The following is a 22,707-nucleotide window of genomic DNA, read 5'->3' on the forward strand; positions in this document are numbered from 1 at the left end:
GTGAGCCAAGATCATGCCACTGCACTCCAGCCTGGGCGACAGAGTGAGACTCCAGTCTCACTCTGTTAGCCAGGGACTTTCCTTAGAGGACAGCACTCCTGCTATGTTGTATGGGGTGTAAACAGTTATTTCCCATGGTTAACCCAGTGGCCTCTGGCACCAACAAAGCCGCCATTGTAACTGCTTAGAGGCAGGCTGACCAGCCTTTAGCCACCAAGTTAAGTTCCTCACTTAGGTAACCCACTGGCTGTTGAGCTGGACCTCAAGCTTCAGCCAGAATTTCCAGGGCCATTTCCTTCTTTTCTGATACATAGAGACTGAATGCTTTTCCTTTGGGAAGACTGGGGGTTGATGCTTTAAGTAAGGCTTGTGTTAGCTGGTTAAAGGCTTTTTGAACCTTAGGTTCCCAGGTTAGTGAGAGAGTTTTAACTGCTTGAGTTTCTTTATGAGGTGGTATAAAGGGCAAACTATTTCACAGTATCCAGGTACACACAGTCTGCAAAATCCACTAATGCCTAAGAATCCCCTCAACTTGTAAAGGAAGTGGGTATCCTTTCCTCGCTTGATGCTCTGGTCCCTTCTGATAAGACTAGACCTAGGTACTTTACTGAAGTCTGACAGAGCCGAGCTTTAGATTTTGAGACCCTATATCCCCTTTCAGCTAAGAAATTGAGGAGAGCCTCAGTGCCTCCCTGAGACTTCCTTGGTTGGGGGACAGAGGAGAGCGTTATTTATGTACTGCAGAGTTTCAACTCAAGGGTGAGAAAAATTAGAAAGATCTTTGGACACGGCTTGTTTCAGCGACTTCTTTCCCATATTAAGGGCTGTCTGAGTAATAAACTTGTTCTTTATTGAATAAAAAGGTTTAAGGATTTTTATTTAGCTTTTGATCTATTGTGGAAAGCTTGGAGGAGTTAATAGGTTTAGCTCTAATGCCCTGCAAGTTCTCCAATATACACATTTGAAAGATTTTCCTTCCCCATTTTCTGATGCTATCATCATGGTCTTATTTAGAGTCCTCCAAGGGCACTGCTATTTTCCCATCTGGATTCTCTATCCCTGGAACATCCAAAAGACTTTAAATACTTGGGTTAAATCCTGGAAGGCCTCTATATAGGAGTGAAGTTGGGGCTTGCCCAGAGTGAACTTTAGGGTCTGAGGGCTAAAGGAGATCCAGGCTGTGCTCAAGGGTAGTGAAGGCTTGAAGATGGGGTGTTACCCATGTAGAAGAGACAAGAGAAGAGGCATCCCTCAGTCTTCTTCTCTTAAGAGTGACCCAAGATGGAGGGAAAGACTGGAGGGGCATTCCCCTTCACCCGTTTCCTCCCCTCCTCTGGGTCCCAGTGACTGTCATAGGTACCGCCGCATGGTTGCAAGTATGACCTTCACTTATGGTCCTGGAGAAGCTAGTTGGCATAACTAGTCATGCTCATCTGCTTGTGGCCCTGGCCCTTCACCCTTGCTGGTTTCCTAGACCTACTTAGCCGGTAAGGTTCCCAGTGTACCCTAAGGGTCCAGGAGACATTGTATTTAGGCAAGACACTTTAATGGAATGGAGGAAGTCTTTTAATATTATCTCTGGCTTCCCTTGCTATGGCCCTAGTGAAACACTGAAATCCCAGAGAATGGGACCAATTGACTTCCAAACATAAAATCCCCTTTTTGTTTAAACGCCAATGTAGTTGGATGTAGAACAGGTGCCTCAAAAAAGAACATAGGAATTGAATGGCTGTGCTCTTGACTGTTAAAGATGGAGCTTTGATATTTACAGATGGGGCATGGAGCCTGGTCCCTAATAGAGGGACATAGGAGGGAGGGGAATCCGGGAACTAGAAGTTTTCGACAAACAGCCAACGGGACTCCCCATGGAGAAAAAAATCCCATCCCACTAGGTGGCACTGTAGGATCTGAGATGTTATGTAAAAACTGACTCTCTCTCTCCAGGCAGAAGTTAGAAAGAGAGGTTTGCGAGTTAATAGGCTGTCCCCATAGTATGCCTCCCAGCAGAAGAAAATTAACTTGTCTCATAAAGGAACTGTTTAAATTCATTGGACAGTGCTGAGCTTTTACATGGAGGGAAGAAACAACCCAAAAGGAGAAGGAAACAATCCAAATGGGGAGGGAAGAGGATTTTTACTTGGGGTGAAATATCCCCTTATATAGTGCCATCAGTGTCTATCATTAGAGGACAAAACGCCCTTACTAGGTGAAAATTTAGACTGATCTTGAATTCCCCATCTCCAGGAAATCACAAACACAACTCTTTGTCTTGGTAATCAGGAATGTAACTTCAAGAGTTGTTGTGTTTGTCAGTTGGTGTCTTCGTAATCAGGAATGTAACTCACCAACTGACTCTACCCAGCAAGATTATATCCCTAGGCTGCAAAAACATCTGTAACATTGCATACAAAGAAGGGATAAGAGGCATGATAGCCATGAAAAGAAAGAAGGAAAAATGCAGTAGGAAAAGCCTGGAAGTCCTTGTGCCCATGCCCTGATAGCTGTCAGGGACTGGAGATAATACTGAGGGGTAGCCCCAGCCAAAAACCTTCAGTTGTCCTAGGACCTCCTTCCAATCCCATGCGACGTCTGGGCCCTTTGTGAAAGGAAACTGGTTTGGAATAGACAAGGAGCCTCAGAAATGAAAGTGAAAGGTTAAAGGTCTGCTCTTACTCACCCTTCTGATGATTCCTTCTTCCTGCACCTAAATATGTTGTAGTTTTGCCAATGCACCTTAATGTAGCAGTTTCTTGTTCTCTAAACTAGTACCTGGGTTCCTTGTCCTGCATCCAAGAAAATTGAGCATGGACACAAGGGTAGGGGTGGAGCAAAAGTTTAATAAGCGAAAGAAGAAATGCTCCACAGCAGAGAGGGGAGTCCGAGTAGTTTGTCGAGTTAAAGCTAAATCCAAAAGCTTTTATAAAAAACTCTTCTCATTTCTGTAGCAGTTTGAGCAACTTCTCTTATCAGTAAAGCTGTCTGTGCAACTCGCCTTATCTTATGCAGCTGTGGGTATGCCTCTAGGCAAGCACAAAGCACTGCTTCTCTTGTTTGTTTAACTGTGGGTTTGTTTTAGGTAAGCCCCCGTCCTCCTTGTGCCAGTTTCCATGGAGCCCACCATGTATATGCCTGAAAAAGGGGAGGAATCTTTTTCCTGAGAGCCCACTGATTAACAAAGGGCTTCTGTACTGGACCATGTCTGCTTATCTGTGTGCAGGTGTAGCCTGAGTTTTTTTCCCAGTTTGTTTTAATTGTACCTATTGCTGTGACTTTTCAGGCAGACCGTTTCTGCAGTCTGAGTTTGCCCTAACTGATTATTCCTTTCCTTCTCCCTCAGTTCTAGAGGGTGTCTCAAAGTAGAAAGATTGTGGGGTGGAGAGTAGACATTAGTGAGAACAAAATATAAGAGGCATTTCAAAAATATTATTCCCAAAGCAATTTAGGAAAGAATTATGGAGCAGTTGTTATTTGTTATATGCTGGAAATATGGTAGTGAGCAAAATAGCTGAGGCTCCTGTCCTTAATGAGCTTACAGTCTTGAAAATTTTGTAGGAAAGATTTCTATGCAAGGGCATAGAGGTATATACAAAAGGATGATTATTGAAATGTTATTATGAAATCAACAGAAGTGCTCATCAATAAGTAAATAATTCAGTAGACTGGAACAGCCATACTATGGAACAGCCATACTATGGAATATTCAATAATGTATTGAAACATTATTATAATGTTTTCATTCTTATTAAAAGAATTATGTAAGTTTTATACATGCTCACATGGGAGAAAAGTCTATACATACTCATCTGAACATGTGTTCTGTATACATACCAGACATGTCTACATGAGTAGACAAAAATCTTAAAAAATATATTAAGCCAACTATTAACAATGATTTCATCTAGGAGATGAGATTTGACACCTACTAGGGGATGTCTCTCTTCCTCAGAAAAGGGAAGTAGAAGCTCTTTTAGGGAGAGGTGGAAAATCTGGAGGGAACAACAAAACCTGCTGAAGAGAGGCAGGGAGGGAACTTTCACCTTCATGTCATAAACTTGGATGTTGTTTGAATTTTGTACAACAAACTATGCATTACTTTGTAATTCTTAAGACAAATAATATAAGAAAAAGACATATCAATAGAGTTACTCTGGCACACAACCTGGTTTACGTTTTTTGAATTATTATTTCTAAACTATACATTGGTGAAAGGAGACGGAAAAATATACAACACACAACACAAAATTATGCTCTATTCCAGCTGTGTTGTCAACCCTGTCCTCTGTAAGAATGCAAGGCCTGGAGATGTTCCCCAAATCGAAGTCCCTAGGACAGCAAAGGGGTCCCTCACCACCTTCTGCACCTTCACCCCACCCTTTTCCTCCCTCCTTCAGCCCCTTTATGTTTCTAACTCTGTCCTGTCTCCCATTCAAAGTTTCTATCTTGCCCTTTTTCCCAAGTTGCTATCTTCTGCCTTAGAAGCAAGTCCCAAATTTCCTTTCATGTTTTACATATTTTCACCAATTCTGGTGTCTGTTGTAAATCAAAATTGCTGTCTTTCTCACCCCGTTCTGCTGTTTTAAGCCCAGCAGTTAGAGTCAGAGGAAGAGAAACGTTGCCTGAGTCCCTATCTGGGTTATAGTTTGTTTGGGGGTTTATTATCCCTACCCATCTAAAATTAGGTATACTTTGCTCTGCCTGCTTTAGTTTCTCTCCAGAAACATTACATCTTCCTACAAGATCTGTTTTCCCTACTACTGTGTTTTTGAACTTACTCTGAAAGAGTGTTTGGTCCCTCCCAACTTTGGGTTACACTGCAAAGTACTCTTTCAGAATCAAAATGAGTCTTTTTACCAGACCCCGTTTGGGGTTTCTTTTATTTAGGAAGAGTCTTCTGGAAACTGTACTCCTGCTACAGTTATTTCAAATAGTTGTGTAGAACAACTAAGCTCTTTAGCTAATCTAAAAGCTCTAAATAATATTAGCACTTTGTTCATTCCACAGTAAATTTCTGAATGCTTGCTATATGCCTCAGGTCAACCTGTTTAATTTTTTTCTGAATATTTTAGTCAAATATAGTAATATAATGTGTTTAGCTTTCAAATACAGTAATATAATGGTTTATTTATAGCAGGTGAAATAAATCTCTTGTGCCAAAAGCTCATTTCAAAAAGGAAAATAAACTAAGATCCAGGTCATGGGGAAAAAAAAAAGCCAACCACCTGATAGCTGTAAATACTCTCTTAAGCATCCTCAGGATAAATTCACAAATTAGTTCTTTTTATTACAGAATAAGTACTGGTTATGCAGTAGCTTTATCTAGGAGTAACTTTATCTCATAACAGCTTCTCTCTTTTATCTTGTGTTTCCGTTACATATTGAAGGCCATATTTCATTCACTTACCGTAGTTAAGTCGATAATATGTAGTCCAACCAGAAAATATAGTCAGCTTGGAGCCAAGCATTGTAGATGGCCTGTAAATAAATATGATGAAATTTTCTCTTTACAGATGCAAGTATTGGCATTATGATGAAAACTTGCTCACTTCAAGCGTTGTCATTGTCTTCCATAATGAAGGATGGTCAACCCTCATGAGAACAGTCCACAGTGTAATTAAAAGGACTCCAAGAAAATATTTAGCAGAAATTGTGTTAATTGACGATTTCAGTAATAAAGGTAATGGCTGTAAAACTCACATTTTGTCCATAAAATAAGTTAAGCATGAATAATTGCAAAAATATGATTTTGAAATAATTAGCTTTAAAAAATTAATTGCATCTATTGATAGCATCTATTATCAACAAGTTGACACTGTGCCGAGCATTGTTGTGAGTTATTTTGTTTAATACTAACAGTAATCCTTGCAGTAGATATTATTATGTCCGTTTTACATGCTCAGAGATGTACAAGTAGTACACAAAACTTTGGTTGTGCACAAAAATTTAGTAAAACTATACCACTGATTGTAATGTTAGAAGTGAAGATAAACATAGGTAGCATGAAAATATCATTCAGAATGGCTTTATAAAAAAGCTTCCTCCAAAATGTAATTGAGAATTCTTGCAGTCTGGATAAACCTTTGCTGGTTTTGCAAGGACATGATTACAGTCGTGAAACTGTACACATATGTTAGCATGAATACATAGAAATATGACCTATTTTTCCCTTCGTCTCTGTGCAGCTGATCCTTTTATTAACTAGTCATTTTTAAGTATACTAGAGAATGTATAGCTTTAAAATTTTTAGTCGTATCAAATGCATTTAGAGGCTTTAAGATACATTAAAACTTTTTTCAGTTCTCATGTTAATGTCAAATCTAAAAGCTTTTAGGCACAACGTTTTGTGTCTGTCCATTTTGTTGCAAATTTCTATGACAGTAATGTTTTCATTAAAATACTATTTCTATCTTAAGACAAATGATATTGTTGATACAATAATAATTTACATGTACAAAAATCTAAATCTATAAAATAACTTTTCAAAATCCCCCAATTTTACTAATTTTAAGAACCTCTGTATTATTAATACCAGTAAAAGTTTATCATATCCTAAAAAAAAGTGAAGATACAGCAAAAGGTATTGAGCATCCTAAAATAACTGCTTTGCCAAAGAAAAGAACACAATTTCAGACCTCAGAGTATTGTGTATTTTTTTTACTCTTGTCTTTTTTTTTTATCTTTACTTCTTTTACAAATCTCTAATGAAGACAGTCGTGCAGGGTCCCTTGAGTTTAGAGTAGGCAGAGAAGTTTGGGCTATCCTTGAACAAAAGTACAGCTTTAATTAGTTTTTTCAATTTCAAAACAACCTTAAAATCAACCTTAAAATCTCAGTCCTATCCTTAGTAAAATTACATACTGTTTGGTTAATCAGACTTGAGTGATAATTTCGTATGTACTTTCCCTAATATATTCAGAAAGTAAAACTTTCAAGATAACAATTTTTCTTTTAAAGACAAAATGCATATAAAAGGAACTAACTCATAATAACACTTGGGTTTCTGGGCATTATAGTATTCTCTATAAAGGTTTGGAGCTTTTAACAGTAGAGCAAATTACTCCACACACGTGTGCATCAGCTAACTGTGGCTGAGTTGGTCCGAAATAAAAGCAAACCCACACTCTCAGTGGCTCGCACAGTGAAGGGTTAGCTTTTGCTCAAACTACAGGGTCCCTGCCGGTCAGCGCTAGCTCTGCTCCCCATCCTCAGTGCAGGACCCAGGTGTGCAGAACAGCCTCAGTTCGGACACTGCCTGCAGAGGGGCAGTGGGAAGGAAGGCACACACAAGTGGCCTCTTCACGCTTCTATGCGCGTGACTGATGTCATTTCCACCCACCTCTCATTGGCCAAGGCAAGTCACACATGTCCCAGCCTGCAGTCAGAACCAAGAATCTAAACTCGAAGCATAGGCCATCAATTCATTTCTGCCCATAAAAACTTAAGATGTGTTTAAGTTGCATATGCAAAAAATCCTCCTAATGGAATTCAAAAAGGCTTTCAAAAAATAATTTAGGACTGCACTGAACTTTAAAAAGAAGATGATAAAAGCTTTTTTTTAAAAAAAGTTATCTTGAAGGGAAAATTACTCAGGTTTTCTGAGGGGAAAAACATGATTAAGCACGAGAATTTTATTTATAATACTTATTAAAACTGGGTACCAAAAGAGAAAGTTCTCTTTCTCAATTCCAGATACCCACATGTGAGTATCTTACTAATAATATATGCCCTAAAATGAGTAAAATATTAAGTATACAGTCTGATTTGCCCATTTAACCACTAACTCGTCTCTAAATACAGCAGTTTTCCTGTGATTGCATATTCATGGGCCAAATTTTTAAACAATTTTAAAACAATTTGTGTGTCCTCAAGAAGCATCTTTTAAATGAACTGCAGCTCATTCTGACTGTGGTGAGCTGATTTCATGAACTTATAGTGGTACAAACAAAAGCAGCTCTCTTATAATGGGAAGCCAAAGATGGAAACTTTGCCAGATGTATCTGGTTTTTATAACACAAAACTTCCTCTACTAAATTACAAACACATATTATACATATATGTATGTATAATTAGAATTATCTTTATAATGTATAATTATACATTTGATGCTTAAGATAAAGAGAAAATGAGATCTTTTGATTATTTGCCAACTTGGTGGGAACTATATTCATCACATCAAGGTTGCAGCTTTCAACACTGACTGTGGTTGGGGAAAGATGGCCCAGAAACAAATGTTAAATCACCTATACCCTGTGTGGATTCCAGTGAAATTGTATAGTATTATTAGTAGGCAGTGCATCTTCAGAAACCCTAACCATTGCTTCTGCCAAGAGCCAACAAAATGTTGTTCCTGAAAGCGTTCAGATTTGACATTAATATGTGAACAGGAACAAAAATTTTAATATCTCTTAAAACCTTAACTGTCGATTGGAATAATCATTGTTTAGAGGGACGTTTGATAATTCTCAGACTAACCAGTTCTCTGTAGGCACATTAAACTCAAAATTAACTTAAATAATATACTTCACCTTCCTTCTTAATAGATAAAACATTCAGTCTGGTCCATGTAAAATTACTGTCTACCCAATGCACCTGTTTCTTATTCTTGTTTCCTGAGAAAAATAATAATTAATTGGTTTATATTTATTAGTCTAATTTATAATATCGATTGATTTTTCTTAATAGAGCACTTAAAAGAAAAACTGGATGAATATATTAAGCTGTGGAATGGCCTAGTGAAGGTATTTCGAAATGAAAGAAGGGAAGGTTTAATTCAAGCACGAAGTATTGGTGCTCAGAAGGCTAAACTTGGACAGGTAGGAAGCATTTGATATCTACAATGTCAACATTTTGGGTTTGGTAACTAAATCATATACATTTTTAATCATTCTTCAGTTTTTTTAAATTGAAATGAGAATGCTGGCTTAAACAGATAACTTGTGTGTCAGAATTGACTATAATGCTAATTCTTATTAGCATCTAATTTTAAATTGTGTGTAATATATGATGTAACATATACGAGGAGTATTCTTTCACCTGCCTCTTTTTTTTAAGGTTTTGATATACCTTGATGCCCACTGTGAGGTGGCAGTTAACTGGTATGCACCACTTGTAGCTCCCATATCTAAGGACAGGTAACATTACCTTGCTTTTTTTCTTTCCTGGTTGAAAGTAAACCTTGTCCTGGAAGGGCAAATAATATTTTCATCCTTTGATTCCTGTTCTATTCAGTGTGTCAAGTGTGCGTTAGTGTTATCCCTCACCTAGTTGTTTCCTTGGGTGAAACTAGACTGATACTGTGGACTGATTTAAATGTAGGCAGTCTGGCATTTGGGAGAAACCCAGGGTTCCTCACTCAAGAATCATTTTGTGGTTGGGTTTTTAAGACTCCTCTATCTCCAGGCACTTTCCCTAAGAGTAATAGGAATTGCTCCCTCTAAACTGGGGTAAGAGTTCTAAACACTTGAATAACCATGCTTTGAAATTTTTCCTATTGATTTTTGTGACTTTTAAATTAGTACTTTCAATAGTAAAGACCAAGTGTTACTTGTGTCAAGGCTTTGGGTTCCTATAGAAACGTTAAAGTTTAGAAATAGACAACTATTCCATGGAATTGTGGCAATCACCATTAAATTTCCAGAAATGTCTAAAACAATACAAGGCACCGTCAGTTTTCTAGTTCCAAAGCCTTCCTTGCTTCTAGTCCATACTTCGGAAAATAAAACATGTCCGTGTGGCAAATGGCAAATGGCAAATGGCATGAATCAAAGGCAGAACTTTGGAGGATTTCATCATGAGAGGATTTAATGTGAAGGCTGATCACGAACATTTTTCACATGCTGTCTGATTTAATCCTCACAGCAACCCTGCAGGATAGAGATTATTAGCCCCATTTGACTGAAGAGGATACTGAGGCTTAGAGAAATTAAGTAATTTTCCCGAAATCAGATAGCTAATAAACTGTCAGACCAAGACCTCCCTGGAACCCTTTACACTGCACCGTGTATTTAGGAATGTGAAAATCATAAGAAGTGAGGAAAGTTAACTGACCAAGTGTCAGATAACTCTCTCTAGGTGAGTTCCAGCAGGCTTCTGGGTAGTAAGGAAGTGCTTTTCCAGATTCCAGGGGCAGATTCCACGAATCTGACAATGACCCTCCAGTGTGAGTTCACACTCTGGAGAGAAGGAAGCACCTGTTCTAGACTCTACTTCCTCCATATTGAAGTTCTAAGCCCTGTAGGGTTTCCCTTTTACTTGGTTTTTAAACTTCTTAAAAGCACCTTGACCTGGATATAAGCAGCTGTCATTTTTATTTTAGGAAAATAGATTTTAAAATCCTTTCTGACGAGATGAACATTGCAACAAGCAGGGTACCAGAAAATCTTTGTAATGTCACTTTGACATCATGGTTATAGAGTACTAGCATTTTCATGAAGCCCAAATATAAGAGATTTTTTGTTCCAAATTCTCAGACTACTTCTTAAGTTCTTCAGCAAGTTTTGAGGGATTATTTTTGCTTTCTTTTTTTTTTTTTAAATCAACAATACCTTTTTTTTTTTTTTTGCAATAAAAGCTGTTTTCTTGCAGTTAGAGGAGTGAGGAAGATCAAGCAAAAGTACAGAAACACATTTTCATAATAACTATTTCCAAGAAATAGAAAGCAATAAAGGGTTGAGAGAACCGCTAAGAATGTGGCAAGTACTATTGGTGACCCCACACACACATACATGCATGCACATATGCACATGAGCTTTTTCATGGGTGATAGGGAAAATAACAGGCAAGAAAATCTTATAAATAATATAAAATTACCAAAATAAAGTTGCCTTTAGTACCAAAGTGAAAAGGAGAAAAACTCTATTAAGCTCAATGATACAGTTCTTTGTCTCTGACATTTGTCTGTAAGCCTAGGGATAAGGCTCCTCTCTCCTGCCCTTACAAAAACAGGTTTTTGGCTTTTATGGGACATTCATTTACTCTATTTCCCATTAGATACTAAAGCCCCTCAGTGCACAAACAAATCAGCAACAAAAAGAGATAATGTAGTTAGGCATGCTGAACTAGTCTTGGGTTCTTAAATGCTTTTTCATTTTCTGTAAATGTTTCAGAACTACATGTACTGTGCCTCTAATAGATTACATAGATGGGAATGATTATTCCATTGAACCACAGCAAGGTGGGGATGAAGATGGTTTTGCCAGAGGGGCCTGGGACTGGAGTTTACTATGGAAACGTATTCCTCTAAGCCACAAGGAAAAGGCCAAAAGAAAACATAAAACTGAACCTTATCGGTAAAGACTATTACTTTATTTTCTTATGTTGAATGTTTATCTAAGTTCTTTTTTTGTTTCTTCCCCATGAACTCGTATGAATGTGTGGGTCCATACGTACGCTTCTATTTGATCTTTGCTGCCATCATCAACACAATACAGAACCATTTGCACTGTGCCGCTTATAGATGTCATAAATGGCAACACATATGAAATTATACCCCAAGGGGGCGGTGATGAAGATGGGTATGCCCGAGGAGCATGGGATTGGAGTATGCTCTGGAAACGGGTGCCTCTGACCCCTCAAGAGAAGAGACTGAGAAAGACAAAAACTGAACCATATCGGTAATCACTAAATCACTTACATATTTTTCTTTTCTCCAGTTGCTGCTAACCTATTAACCTCTTGCCAAGCTAAAGATTTGTTTTTAAAACTGTAGATGCTGTCTCAGATTCTGAAAGAGCATCTTTCCTTATACTGTTTCAGAGCTTTCACTCTACTCCACTTGCTCCGCTGTAATTGCTTTTACCCTAAATGCGATGTCCACTACTGAGACATACACACTTTCATTGGGGAAAGAAAAATAATGTAATATGGCATATGTTCCAAGTACAAGTGAAAAAAAAAAAAACAAAACGAAATCTTAGTTATCCTGGATTAGACATCAGATTTTATTCTTTTGATGACAGTGTCATTCTATACATTTAAAATACATAAATTACTTTAATCCAACCAAGACTTTTATTTCCACATTCATGCTGTGGGTATAATGTTAACAATGAAGGGCACTAGCAAGAGATTTTTGGGTTTTTCTCCCCTTTTTCTGTTATGTTAACTCTCAAATACTAATTTTGTACTAAAATCTGATGAATCACAATACATGACTTTAAAAAACATTACGTAGAATCCTTTATTGCTTCATTCTCAGAAAAGTGATTTATTAAAAGAAAATTCTATTCAAAAATCAGCTTTTGACCTTCTTGTGGTTCTTTCAGTAGAACAACTTATGCTACTCTCTTCTTTTTATCTTGTAATTAGAACATTTTACTGTCTCTGTAAAAAATGACCCCAAATGAAATGTTTGCTCAAATGTTAGTATAGCCTTCTCCTGAATGTGTCTAATCTCATTTTTCTGATCCTATGGTTCTGCTTTTGGTCTCTCTCTCCCTGTTACACTGCTGATAATGTTAGAATTCTGTTTTGGGATGGTGCTTCCAATGTCATGGAAATGCTGGTGGGATTTGGGCATGTCATGATATCAAGATACTGAATGGCAAACATAAAGAAGTTATAGCACTTAATTAATTATAGTAGCTTAATTGGACATTTACCAAATTTTTTTGGTAAATTTCTTATTCAGAATAGTCCAGGAAATTACTGCTTACCTGCTTAACTTAACACATAACTGTGGGAGAAAAAAAATAAAGGGTGCTGAGCAATTTTATATTTCTGCTAATTCCATAGGCCAGTAAAGAAAATTTTTTAAGTGAGCTAGAAAAATTAAAGGGAGGTTATCTGTTAATTAACTCACTGGTGTCCATGTTAAGATGCATTTTCAAGTATATACTGAGATGAATGGGAATCTATTTAAAGATAAAAACCCAGCTGCCAGGCAAGGTGGCTCACGCCTGTAATCCCAGCACTTTGGAAGGCCGAGACGGGAGGATCACCAGAGGTCAGGAGTTTGAGATCAGCCTTGCTAACGTGGTGAAACCCCGTTTCTACTAAATATGCAAAATTAGCTGGGCATGGTGGTGTGTGCCTGTAATCCCAGCTACTTGGGAGGCTGAGGCAGGAGAATCGCTTGAATCGCCTGGGAGGCGGAGGTTACAGTGAGCCAGGATCACACCACTGCACTCCAGCCTGGGCAACAGAGTAAGACTCGGTCTAAAAAAAAAAGACACAGCTATAATGGAATAATCTTAAATGACAGTTAAATAAAAGTGACATGAAAATATCACCTAAAATGTAATAGTGTTATTACTGAGTTAGACAGCATACTTTAAGAAAAGGCATAAGAGAACAACTTTTTCCTGATGCTATTTTCTTTTAGTATTGAAAGTATTTCTTGATTCATTATCCATTCAACAAACATTTATTGAGTGCTTACCGTATGCCAAGCACTATTTTTGGGGATACATTCTTAAATATATGTTTCCTCATTGAATGTAAAATACAGTGAGTCAGACAGAAATTAAACAGATATAACTACATAAATAACCCTAAAATTAGCCTGGTGTGGTGGCACGTGTCTGTAGTCCCTGCAACTCAGGGGACTGAGGCAGAGGGATTGCTTGAGCCCAAGAGTTCAAGGCTGCAGTGAACAATGATTGTACCACTGTACTACAGCCTGGGCAACAGAGTGAGACCCTGTCTCACAAAACAAACAAAACTCTGGAACAGCAGCTGTGATAAGTAGTATGAAGAAAAATCACAGAGTACATGAGTTTATGGAAAGATGAACCTAATCCAGCTTGGGAAATCAGGAAAGGCCCTTCTGACAAAGTGTCATTTAGGCTGAGACCTGAAGGATGAGGGCCCAATTCTGTGGAGAGGGAACATTTCAGGATCATGAATAACATGAATGAAGGCCTTGAGACAGAAAGGAGGCCTGCACATTCCAGGTGGGAGTGGAGCAGTGAAGGACTCAACGGGAAGAGAGATGGTGGTGAGCCCAGAGAGCCAGGAGAGGCTGGTATCATGCAGGCGCATGTGGAGGAGTCTGCTCTGGCTACTGTGAGATTAGCCTTGAGCAGGGGACAGAAGAGAATAAAGGACACAAGCTCGGGACATGTTGGAAAGTCCAAGCAGTGTTGGCCTGGTCTAGGCTGGTGGCAGTGAAGTTGGAAATAAGTCAGCAGATTCAAGATATATTTTCAAGGCTGGGTGTGGTGGCTCGCGCCTATAATCCTAGCACTTAGGGAGGCCTAGGCAGATGGGACTTTTGATCGCAGGAGTTCTAGACCAGTCTGAGCAACATGGCAAAACCCTGTCTCTACAAAATACATAAAAAGGTAGCTGGATGTGTTGGTGCGCACTTGTATTCCCAGCTACTCAGGAGGCTGAGGTGGGAGGACTGCTTGAGCCTAGAAGATCAAGACTGCAGTGAGCCACAATCATGTCACTGCACTACAGGCTGGGCAATAGAGTGAGACCATATCTCAAAAAAAAAAAAAGATTTTTGTTTTCAAGGTAGAATCAATGGAACCTTGAAATATGTTCCAATGAACCTATTTGATTAGATTGAATATTATGTATGATGATGAAGTTACCCTAATAATAATGAGTACCCTAAAATTTAAGAAACATGATGAATTAGTAATTAATTGTTCGGGGAGGGGAGCAGGGAGTAAAATAAATTCTGCTGTCATTTCTCCCAATGGTGGGAGTGACTTGTCCCTAAGAAGCTACCAAATCTTTTTTCTCTTGGACCTAAAAAGTGTCTAATTTAAGATCCATTCAAGAAGCCCCACAGATCCACAGATCACCTTTTTGCATTCCTACCTCCTGGCACAGTAAATACCTATGTCTAATTCTCCTGTGTCGTTTCTGTGCTACATTTGCAAACTCTGAATGAACTGTGGCTGTTCTACGATGATTTACACCCTTATTTGGCGAGTCCCTGAGCTATAAAATTTAAACATGACAGACTACTTCCATGTGTATGGTTTTGTTCATCCAAGAATGACTCATAAATCAATGCAGAAGCAGTTAGCAGACCACGGCTGTATGGCTCAGTGTTTTTAAGAATGAAAGAGAAAATTCTGTATTAACTAAAACTAAGGCTTAATTTTTAAATCGACAAAGGAACCAAGGCGCCCTCTAATGGTGAAATGAAACAATGCTCTATTTTGTAATGAACTATAGTTTCAGTTAGAAATTGTGGTAAATTCGTTAGGGAATTATGAACAGATTTTTTCTTTTTTTGAAAAGGCTTTATAATTTCTTCATGTTTGGCCATCAGTTTTTGTCTTTTCTATGCATTTTTAGGCTGTATTCTACAAGGCTTCTTGCCTATTGGTGAAGGGTTATTGGGGGTTTGTCTATGATGGTTATTGCAGTGTTTCTTTTTCTTAGGTCCCCAGCCATGGCTGGGGGATTATTTGCCATTGAACGAGAGTTCTTCTTTGAATTGGGTCTCTATGATCCAGGTCTCCAGATTTGGGGTGGTGAAAATTTTGAGATCTCATACAAGGTAACATTTTATTTCAACAGATGGAATTTTCCAAGTAGTTACTAACTTCTGTGGCTTTCAGATAAAGCTGGTTTCTTGTAGGGGGATAAAACCACAATGATATAATGCATTCCTCCAAATTATATAAAGAATGATTTAATGAAAATGGATGCCCTTGAGGGAAAAATAAGGCGAAATGCAAGCTCCAAACTTACCATATATATACAGGGCTCAGCTCAAAATTGTGGCTAGCAACATTTAGAAATGAAAATACCCCCACACCCCAACTTTCTATATACTGGAACTGTTTATTATAGAAGCCCTTGGAAGAATCTGCGTGCATTAGGGCCACAGTTGACCACCCACTGATATAGTCACCCTTTATCACTGTAGACATGATTCAAGACAGAAGCAGAGCCCCGCAATGGCTGCATCCTCAGGCTGACTTTGGAGCTGTCTTCCTGCAGCGCCTCCCCTGTTGTTGAAGCAGTCTTGGAGCAATACTACCTTCCATGCTCCAGCCCCCACCTCAACCCCCATTCCTACCCCCATTTTCCAAAAGAGAGAGAGAGAGAGAACTATATCACAGTTTGAGTTCAACAGGTTTTCATTACCTCTTGTCTTAAATGTCCTGTGCTTAGCACTGTGAGGGATAGAAGAGAAGTAAACCAGTCCTTGCTCTCAAGGAACTTGATAAGAAGGTATTAGAATTATACTTAAATTCATAATACAAGAAGGCAGAATGGCATTCAGTTGGTGTGTTTAAAGAACAGTGTCAGCCAGGCACGGTGGCTCACGCCTGTAATCCCAGCACTTTGGGAGGCCGACGTGGGCGGATCAGGAGGTCAAGAGATCGAGACCATCCTAGCCACACAAAAAATTAGCCAGGTGTGGTGGTGCGCACCCGTAGTCCCAGCTACTTGGGAGGCTGAGGCAGGGGAATTGCTTGATCCAGGAGGCGGAGATTGCAGTAAGCTGAGATTGCACCACTGCACTCCAGCCTGGATGACAGAGCAAGAGGAGAGGGGAGGGGAAGGGGGGGAGGGGAGCAGCGTTATGCTAGATGTAGAATTTGAGGCAGAAGTAGAAAGATGGGTATGATGTTAGTAAGTACAGATAAGGGGCGGGAGGGGGACTTCTAAGCAAGAAGCGTGGGAAAAGTACAAAGAAGGGAACACAAGGAATGTATTCAGAGAACAGCAAGGAGCACACTTTGGCAGAATCAGGCAACATGAATAAGGAAGACATCTAAAAGATAAAATGGGAATGTGTATTAGGGCCATATTGAAGAGAGCCTTTAAAGCTGAGTTAAGAGATTTTTATTTAATTTGATAAGCAGTGGAGAACGATCAAAGATATTAAGCAAGGGAATAACATGACCCAAAGCTGCCCTTCAGCTGTAATAATCTCTTGCTATAAATAAGGATAGTTGAGTAGAGAGAAGCTGAAGGTGAAGAAGCCAGTTAGGAAGTTATTATAATAATCACCCAAGTAGGAAATATATTAGCAATGGAAATGATGAATGAGTTAGGAATAAAGAATCCACATGACTTTGCAAGGTTATATTGGGAGAAGGTGGGTGCTAGGGGCTATGAGTATACAGTAAGAGCCCCCTTTGTAGCAGTTTATTATTAATACTATATTCCCTGTTGCCTTCTTGGTTGTTACATGAACTTTTAAAAGCAAATTATTTTAGGAACTTGTTTAGTTTAAGAATTCTGTGTGGACATTGTATATAATTTAGATTTTAGATTTACACTTACAAGATAAATTTTCAGTTATGGTTTATGTTTGTATTTGAAACAACTTTCACAATGTGTTTTTCCTTCATAGATATGGCAGTGTGGTGGCAAATTATTATTTGTTCCGTGTTCTCGTGTTGGACATATCTATCGTCTTGAGGGCTGGCAAGGAAATCCTCCGCCCATTTACGTTGGGTCTTCTCCAACTCTGAAGGTGAGTTTTTTGGATAAAAGGGGAAGAAAGAGAAATAACATTTATGTACCACATGCTATAGTAATTACTTAATAATTGTCAGCTTATTGAGTGGGGTAAATCTCTTCAGCAGTCGTGTTGATTCTCACCTTGAACTTAGCTAGACTTATTCATGAAATATCTTATTGTTCTTTAAGATTATTCAGCTGAAGCAGGAGGATTCCTTGAGCCCGGGAGTTCAAGGCTGCAGTGAACTATGATTGCACCACTGCACTCCACCCTGGATGACAGAATGAGACCCCATCTCAAAAAAAAAAAAAAAAAAAAGATTGCACCCTATTTTTTTAATTGACAAGTAAATATTGTGTGTATCTTGTACAATATGATGTTTTAATATGTGTATACATTGTGAGATGGCTAAATCTAGCTATTTAGACATGTATTATGTCACTTGTTTTTGTGGTGAGAACACTTAAAATTTGTTTTCAGCAATTTTCATATATGTAATATATTATAAATTGTAGTCACCATGTTGTATAATAGATCACTTGAAACTATTCTTCCTAACAGAAATTTTGTGTCCTTTGACCAAAATCAGCCCACTCCCCCCAATCCTCACTTTCTGGTAACCACCATTTTACTCTCTGTTTACTTGTTTACACTCTGTATGTAAGTAATATCATGCTGTGTTTGTCTTTATGTGCCTGGCTTATTTCATTTAACATAATATTCATGTTGTTGCAAGTGACAGGATTTTTTTATTTTTTAAGGATTTTTAAAGGGTGCATAGTATTAATACCATCGTGTATATATACCATATTTTCTTTACCCATTCATCTGTTGATGGACACTTAGCTTGATTCCATCTCTTGGCTATCGTGAATACTGCTGCAATGAACAAGAGTGTAGATACCTCTTCGATATACACATTTTATGTCCTTTGGATATGTACCTAGTAATGAGATTGCTAGATCAGATGATAGTTCTATTTTTAATATTCTGAGGAACCTCTGTACTGTTTTTCCATAGTGGCTGCACTATTTTGCATTCCCACCAATAGGTGGGAGGGCTATCTTGTGGTTTAATTTGCATTTCTCTGATAATTAATGATGTTGAGCATTTCTTCATATACCTGTTGGCTATTTGTATGTCTTCTTTTGAGAAATGTCTGTTTGGGTCCTTTGCCCAATTTAATCAGATTGTTTCCTTACTATTGATTTGTTTGAGTTCCTTGTATATTACAGATATTAGCCCCTTACCAAATGTATGGTTCACAGATGTAGTCTCCCATTCCATAGATTGACTCTTTGTTAATTGTTTCCTTTGCTTACAGAAGCTACTTAGTTTGATAAAATTCCATTTGTCCATTTTTATTTTTGTTGCCTGTTCTTTTGGGGTTGTTACATCCAAAACCAATGTCATGGAGTTTTTCTCTTTTCTTTTAGAAGTTTTACAGTTTTAGGTCTACATGTAAGTTTTTAATCCATTTTGAGTTGATTTTTACATATGGCGTGAGATGAAGGTCTAGTTTCATTCTTTGGCATATGGATATCTAGTTTTCCAAGCACCATTTATTGAAGAGCTGTGTTTTCCCTAATGTGTTCTCAGCATCTACCTTGAAAATCAATTGACCATAAATGCGTGGATTATTTCTGGCCTCTCTGTTCTGTTCTTTTGGTCTATGTGTCTGTTTTTATGTGAGTACCATACTGTTTTGATTACCATAGCTTTGTAGTAGATTTTGAAATTTGGTATTGTGATACCTCCGCTTTGTTCTTTTTGCTCAAGATTACTTTAGCTATTCAAGGTCCTTTGTGGATCCAGATGAATTTTAGGATGGATTTTTTTATTTCTGGGAAAAATGTCATTGGAATTTAGATAGAGATTATATTGAATCTGTAGATTGCTTTTATAATATGGATATTTTAATAATATTAGTTCTTTGAATCCATGATCACAGGGTATCTTTCCATTTAATTTGTGTATTCTTCAATTTATTTCATCAATGTTTTATAGTTTTCAGCACATAGATTTTTCACCTCCTAAATATTCTGTTGTTTTGCTTAGCTATTGTAAATGGGATTGTTTTCTTAGTTTGTTTTACAGATAGACCACTGTTAGCATATAGAAACACTACTGATTTTTCTATGTTGATTTTCCTGCAACTTTATTAGATTTGTTTATTAGTTCTAACAGCTTTTGGTAGATTCTCTTTAGGGGTTGTTTTTTTTTTTGATTTGACAGTTTATTATTTAATTGATAAATTGTTTTTACATTTGGGACCTGAACGTTTAAGGCACTGAAATTATATCTCAAATGGGAACGTTATTTCATGAAAAACTCTAAGATATATGTAGAAAACAAAATATTAAATTATTAGCTGTATATTAGGTAAAAAGATAAACATTTACCTTAAATAGTGAGCGTTAAGGTTTTGAATATATAAGATTATGTCATCTGCAGAGACAGTTTACTTCTTTTCTGATTTGGATGTCTTTTCTTTCTTTCTTTGGCCTAATTGCTCCGGCTAAAACTTCCAATAGTATGTTGAATAGAAGTGGGGAGAGTGGGCATCCTTGTCTTGTTCTTAATTATAGAGGAAGAGCTTTCAACTTTTCATCATTGAGTATAATGTTAGCTATGAACTTGTCGTATATGGCCTTTATTGTGTTGAGGTACAATCCTCATGTACCTAATTTGTTGAAGCTTTTTACATTGAATTTTGTCAAATGCCTTTTTCGAGATGATTATATGGTTTTTGTCCTTCATTCTGTTAATGTGGAGTATCACATTTACTGATTTGTGTATGTTGAATCATCTTTGCATCCCAGGGATAAATCCCACTTGATCATTATAAATGATCTTTTAATTATTTCTCTGTGTTTGATTTAAGTTAACTGATCTTCTGTAAAACAATTATTCAGAATTATTTATCCAGGTCTGCTACTGGTATTCTCGTGGTATTATGTCCTCTTCATTTTTCATGTTTCTTGTTGACTTACATTAATGCCTGTGCATTTTGTGGACCAGTCACCTCTTGCGGACTTTATAGGCTGGTTTCAATGTGGAAAGACTTTCCTCTGTGGGGGAAGGAGGGTGTGAGGGTTCTTGCTGGGTGGGATATAGCAGTTCTGGGACTACTAAGGATACCAGCTATGTATTCCCTGTGCAGATCAGCCCACCAAGGGCAGTGTTGGCAGATTCCAGTGCTGCTCAGTGGCTAATGCTGTAGATACCTACAGTGGCAGTGAGGCATGTTGGGGTCTTTGGGTATGGCTGCCAAGGTCATCCTGATTTTTCTCTCATTGCAGAAGTTGAATGCATCTTGGCACTGGTTCTGACTCATAGGCTTACTTGCAGCAGCAGTGGCACTTGTAGAGTGGCTGTGGAGCTGAGGACTGAAGCACAAGCATGAGTGGAAAGACTATGGCTGCAGAATCTGGGGCAGTTTAAAAACCTAGGGCTTAGAGCAAAGATACTTCGCTACTGTATTGATAACAGAATGTGAGGTACCAGATGCTTGTGAAGTAGCTTTTAGAGCCAAGAAAAGGAGCAGAAACAGGCATAGAGTTAGAGCAGCTCCTGAGTTGGGGTGGGTTCTAGCTCTCTGTTGCAGCTGATGCAGGACCTGGAGATGGGGCATGCACAATAAAGGCGTGGCTCTGGGGCCTGGAGCATGAACTAGCTCACTATAGCAATGGTTCCAATGTCAGAGGTAGGCCCAGTGCAGCCACAGAGCCCGGGGCTGCAGTGTGGACACTAGCAGAGCAGCTGTGGCTTCAGGGTCAGGGCTTACTGGGGCATGGGAGAGTTGGCAGAGCTTTTCCCAAAGTAATTCAAGAGTAGCTGCTTCTTGGATGGTGGTGAGTGTTCAGATGCATCTCCCTCTCTGGGGTTCCCCAGCAAAAGGGCTGTTGTTTACCTCAGTGGCCGGTGATGCCAGTGTCCTCTACAGAGCAGACCTCTGGAAACTATGGTAGTTCCTGCCTCATGGCCAATACCAATAGCATCTGCCTTTCTTCTTTATTCCTAGCTATCTCCTTGTGCTTCAGGTATGTAGACCTCACAGGTGATCCTGTCCTATGTAGATATTCTTAGTTTCTTTTGCTCCGTTGTGTTGCTGCAATTCTTCAATGGGCCCTGGAGTTCTCTGGGCTCTTTGGGTTTGTGAATAGTTGTCTGTATTTGGTTTTTAGTTGGGGGTGAATAAAGGCTGATGTCTCCTACTTTGCCATCTTGGTGACCTCACCTCCCATTATATCCCATTCTGATTAAGATTCCTATATTGAATGTTCTCCACGAATACATTTCAAATAAATTCTAAAAAGTCTGACACTGTGTAGAGAAATAGTTGAAGGGAAAAATACTAGCTTCTGTTATTGACACATGAGTAAAATATGGTGTTTTTTTTTTTTTAATTTAGATAATCATGTTAGGAGTTTGCGTAGTAAGCAAAATCAAATTTTTGAACAATGCTTACGAGAGATTAATATCTCTTGTCCCTCAAAGATTGAAAAGTTAATGTGAATATCCTTTGTCCTATTGCATTCTGCCTCCAAATTCTCCATCTCTATCATATAAAATAGAGGAAAATTGGCCGGGCGCAGTGGCTCACGCCTGTAATCCCAGCACTTTGGGAGGCTGAGGTGGGCGGATCACGAGGTCAGCAGTTCGAGACCAGCCTGACCAACATGGTGAAACCCTGTCTCTACTAAAAATACAAAAATTAGCTGGGTGTGGTGATGGGTGCCTGTAATCCCAGCTACTTGGGAGGCTGAGGCAGGAGAATCACTTGAACTTGGGAGGCAGAGGTTGCAGTGAGCCAAGACCTCGCTGCTGCACTCCAGCCTGGGCAACAGAGGGAGACTCCGTCTCAAAAAAAAAAAAAAAAAAAAAAATAGAGGAAAATTCCACTGACTCTTTTCATTGTGATATCCAAATTGTTCTACTGCGATAAATATTTTGCTATGATTATTTAATAAAAATTTATCTCCTATGCCGTAAATGTAGAACTAGGATTGATAATCTATATTTTACCAAAACTCATGAACCTGCAGAAAAACAAAACATTGGTTTTTAAAACATTTTGGAAATGTTAAAAAATGTTTTTTGAATAAATAAAATGTATTTAACTTAAACTGAACAGGACTGTTTTAGTGGGATGAGCATCCTCCCAGGCTTCTTTCCCAGTCACACATTTATTAGGAAATAAATCATACTTCTAGTTCCTTCTATTGATTCTCACCATTCCATGCAGTATAAGTTCTCTCTCGGCTTCCTAAAATGAGATATATCATAGTCACCGTATTCCAAGAGAATGACAGTTTCTAGCT

At 38.4% G+C, this 22,707-nt stretch overlaps 1 protein-coding gene across 2 annotated transcripts in view; it reads left to right on the forward strand.

The window, feature by feature from the left end:
- GALNT7 (polypeptide N-acetylgalactosaminyltransferase 7) overlaps positions 1-22,707 on the forward strand; it is a 152,385-nt gene that overhangs the window by 114,856 nt on the left and 14,822 nt on the right. Inside the window, exons 3-8 of one of the 2 annotated variants that reach the window (XM_008000270.3) lie at positions 5,508-5,674; positions 8,680-8,810; positions 9,049-9,128; positions 11,103-11,285; positions 15,343-15,460; positions 17,273-17,395. In XM_008000270.3, the coding sequence (XP_007998461.1) occupies positions 5,508-5,674; positions 8,680-8,810; positions 9,049-9,128; positions 11,103-11,285; positions 15,343-15,460; positions 17,273-17,395 (802 nt within the window). Of the gene's footprint in view, positions 1-5,507; positions 5,675-8,679; positions 8,811-9,048; positions 9,129-11,102; positions 11,286-11,426; positions 11,610-15,342; positions 15,461-17,272; positions 17,396-22,707 lie in introns of both variants that reach the window. The other variant, XM_008000269.3, reaches the window with a different exon arrangement.

This window comes from Chlorocebus sabaeus, chromosome 7 (genome assembly GCF_047675955.1).
Source record: "Chlorocebus sabaeus isolate Y175 chromosome 7, mChlSab1.0.hap1, whole genome shotgun sequence".
NCBI classification, from domain to species: domain Eukaryota; kingdom Metazoa; phylum Chordata; class Mammalia; order Primates; family Cercopithecidae; genus Chlorocebus; species Chlorocebus sabaeus.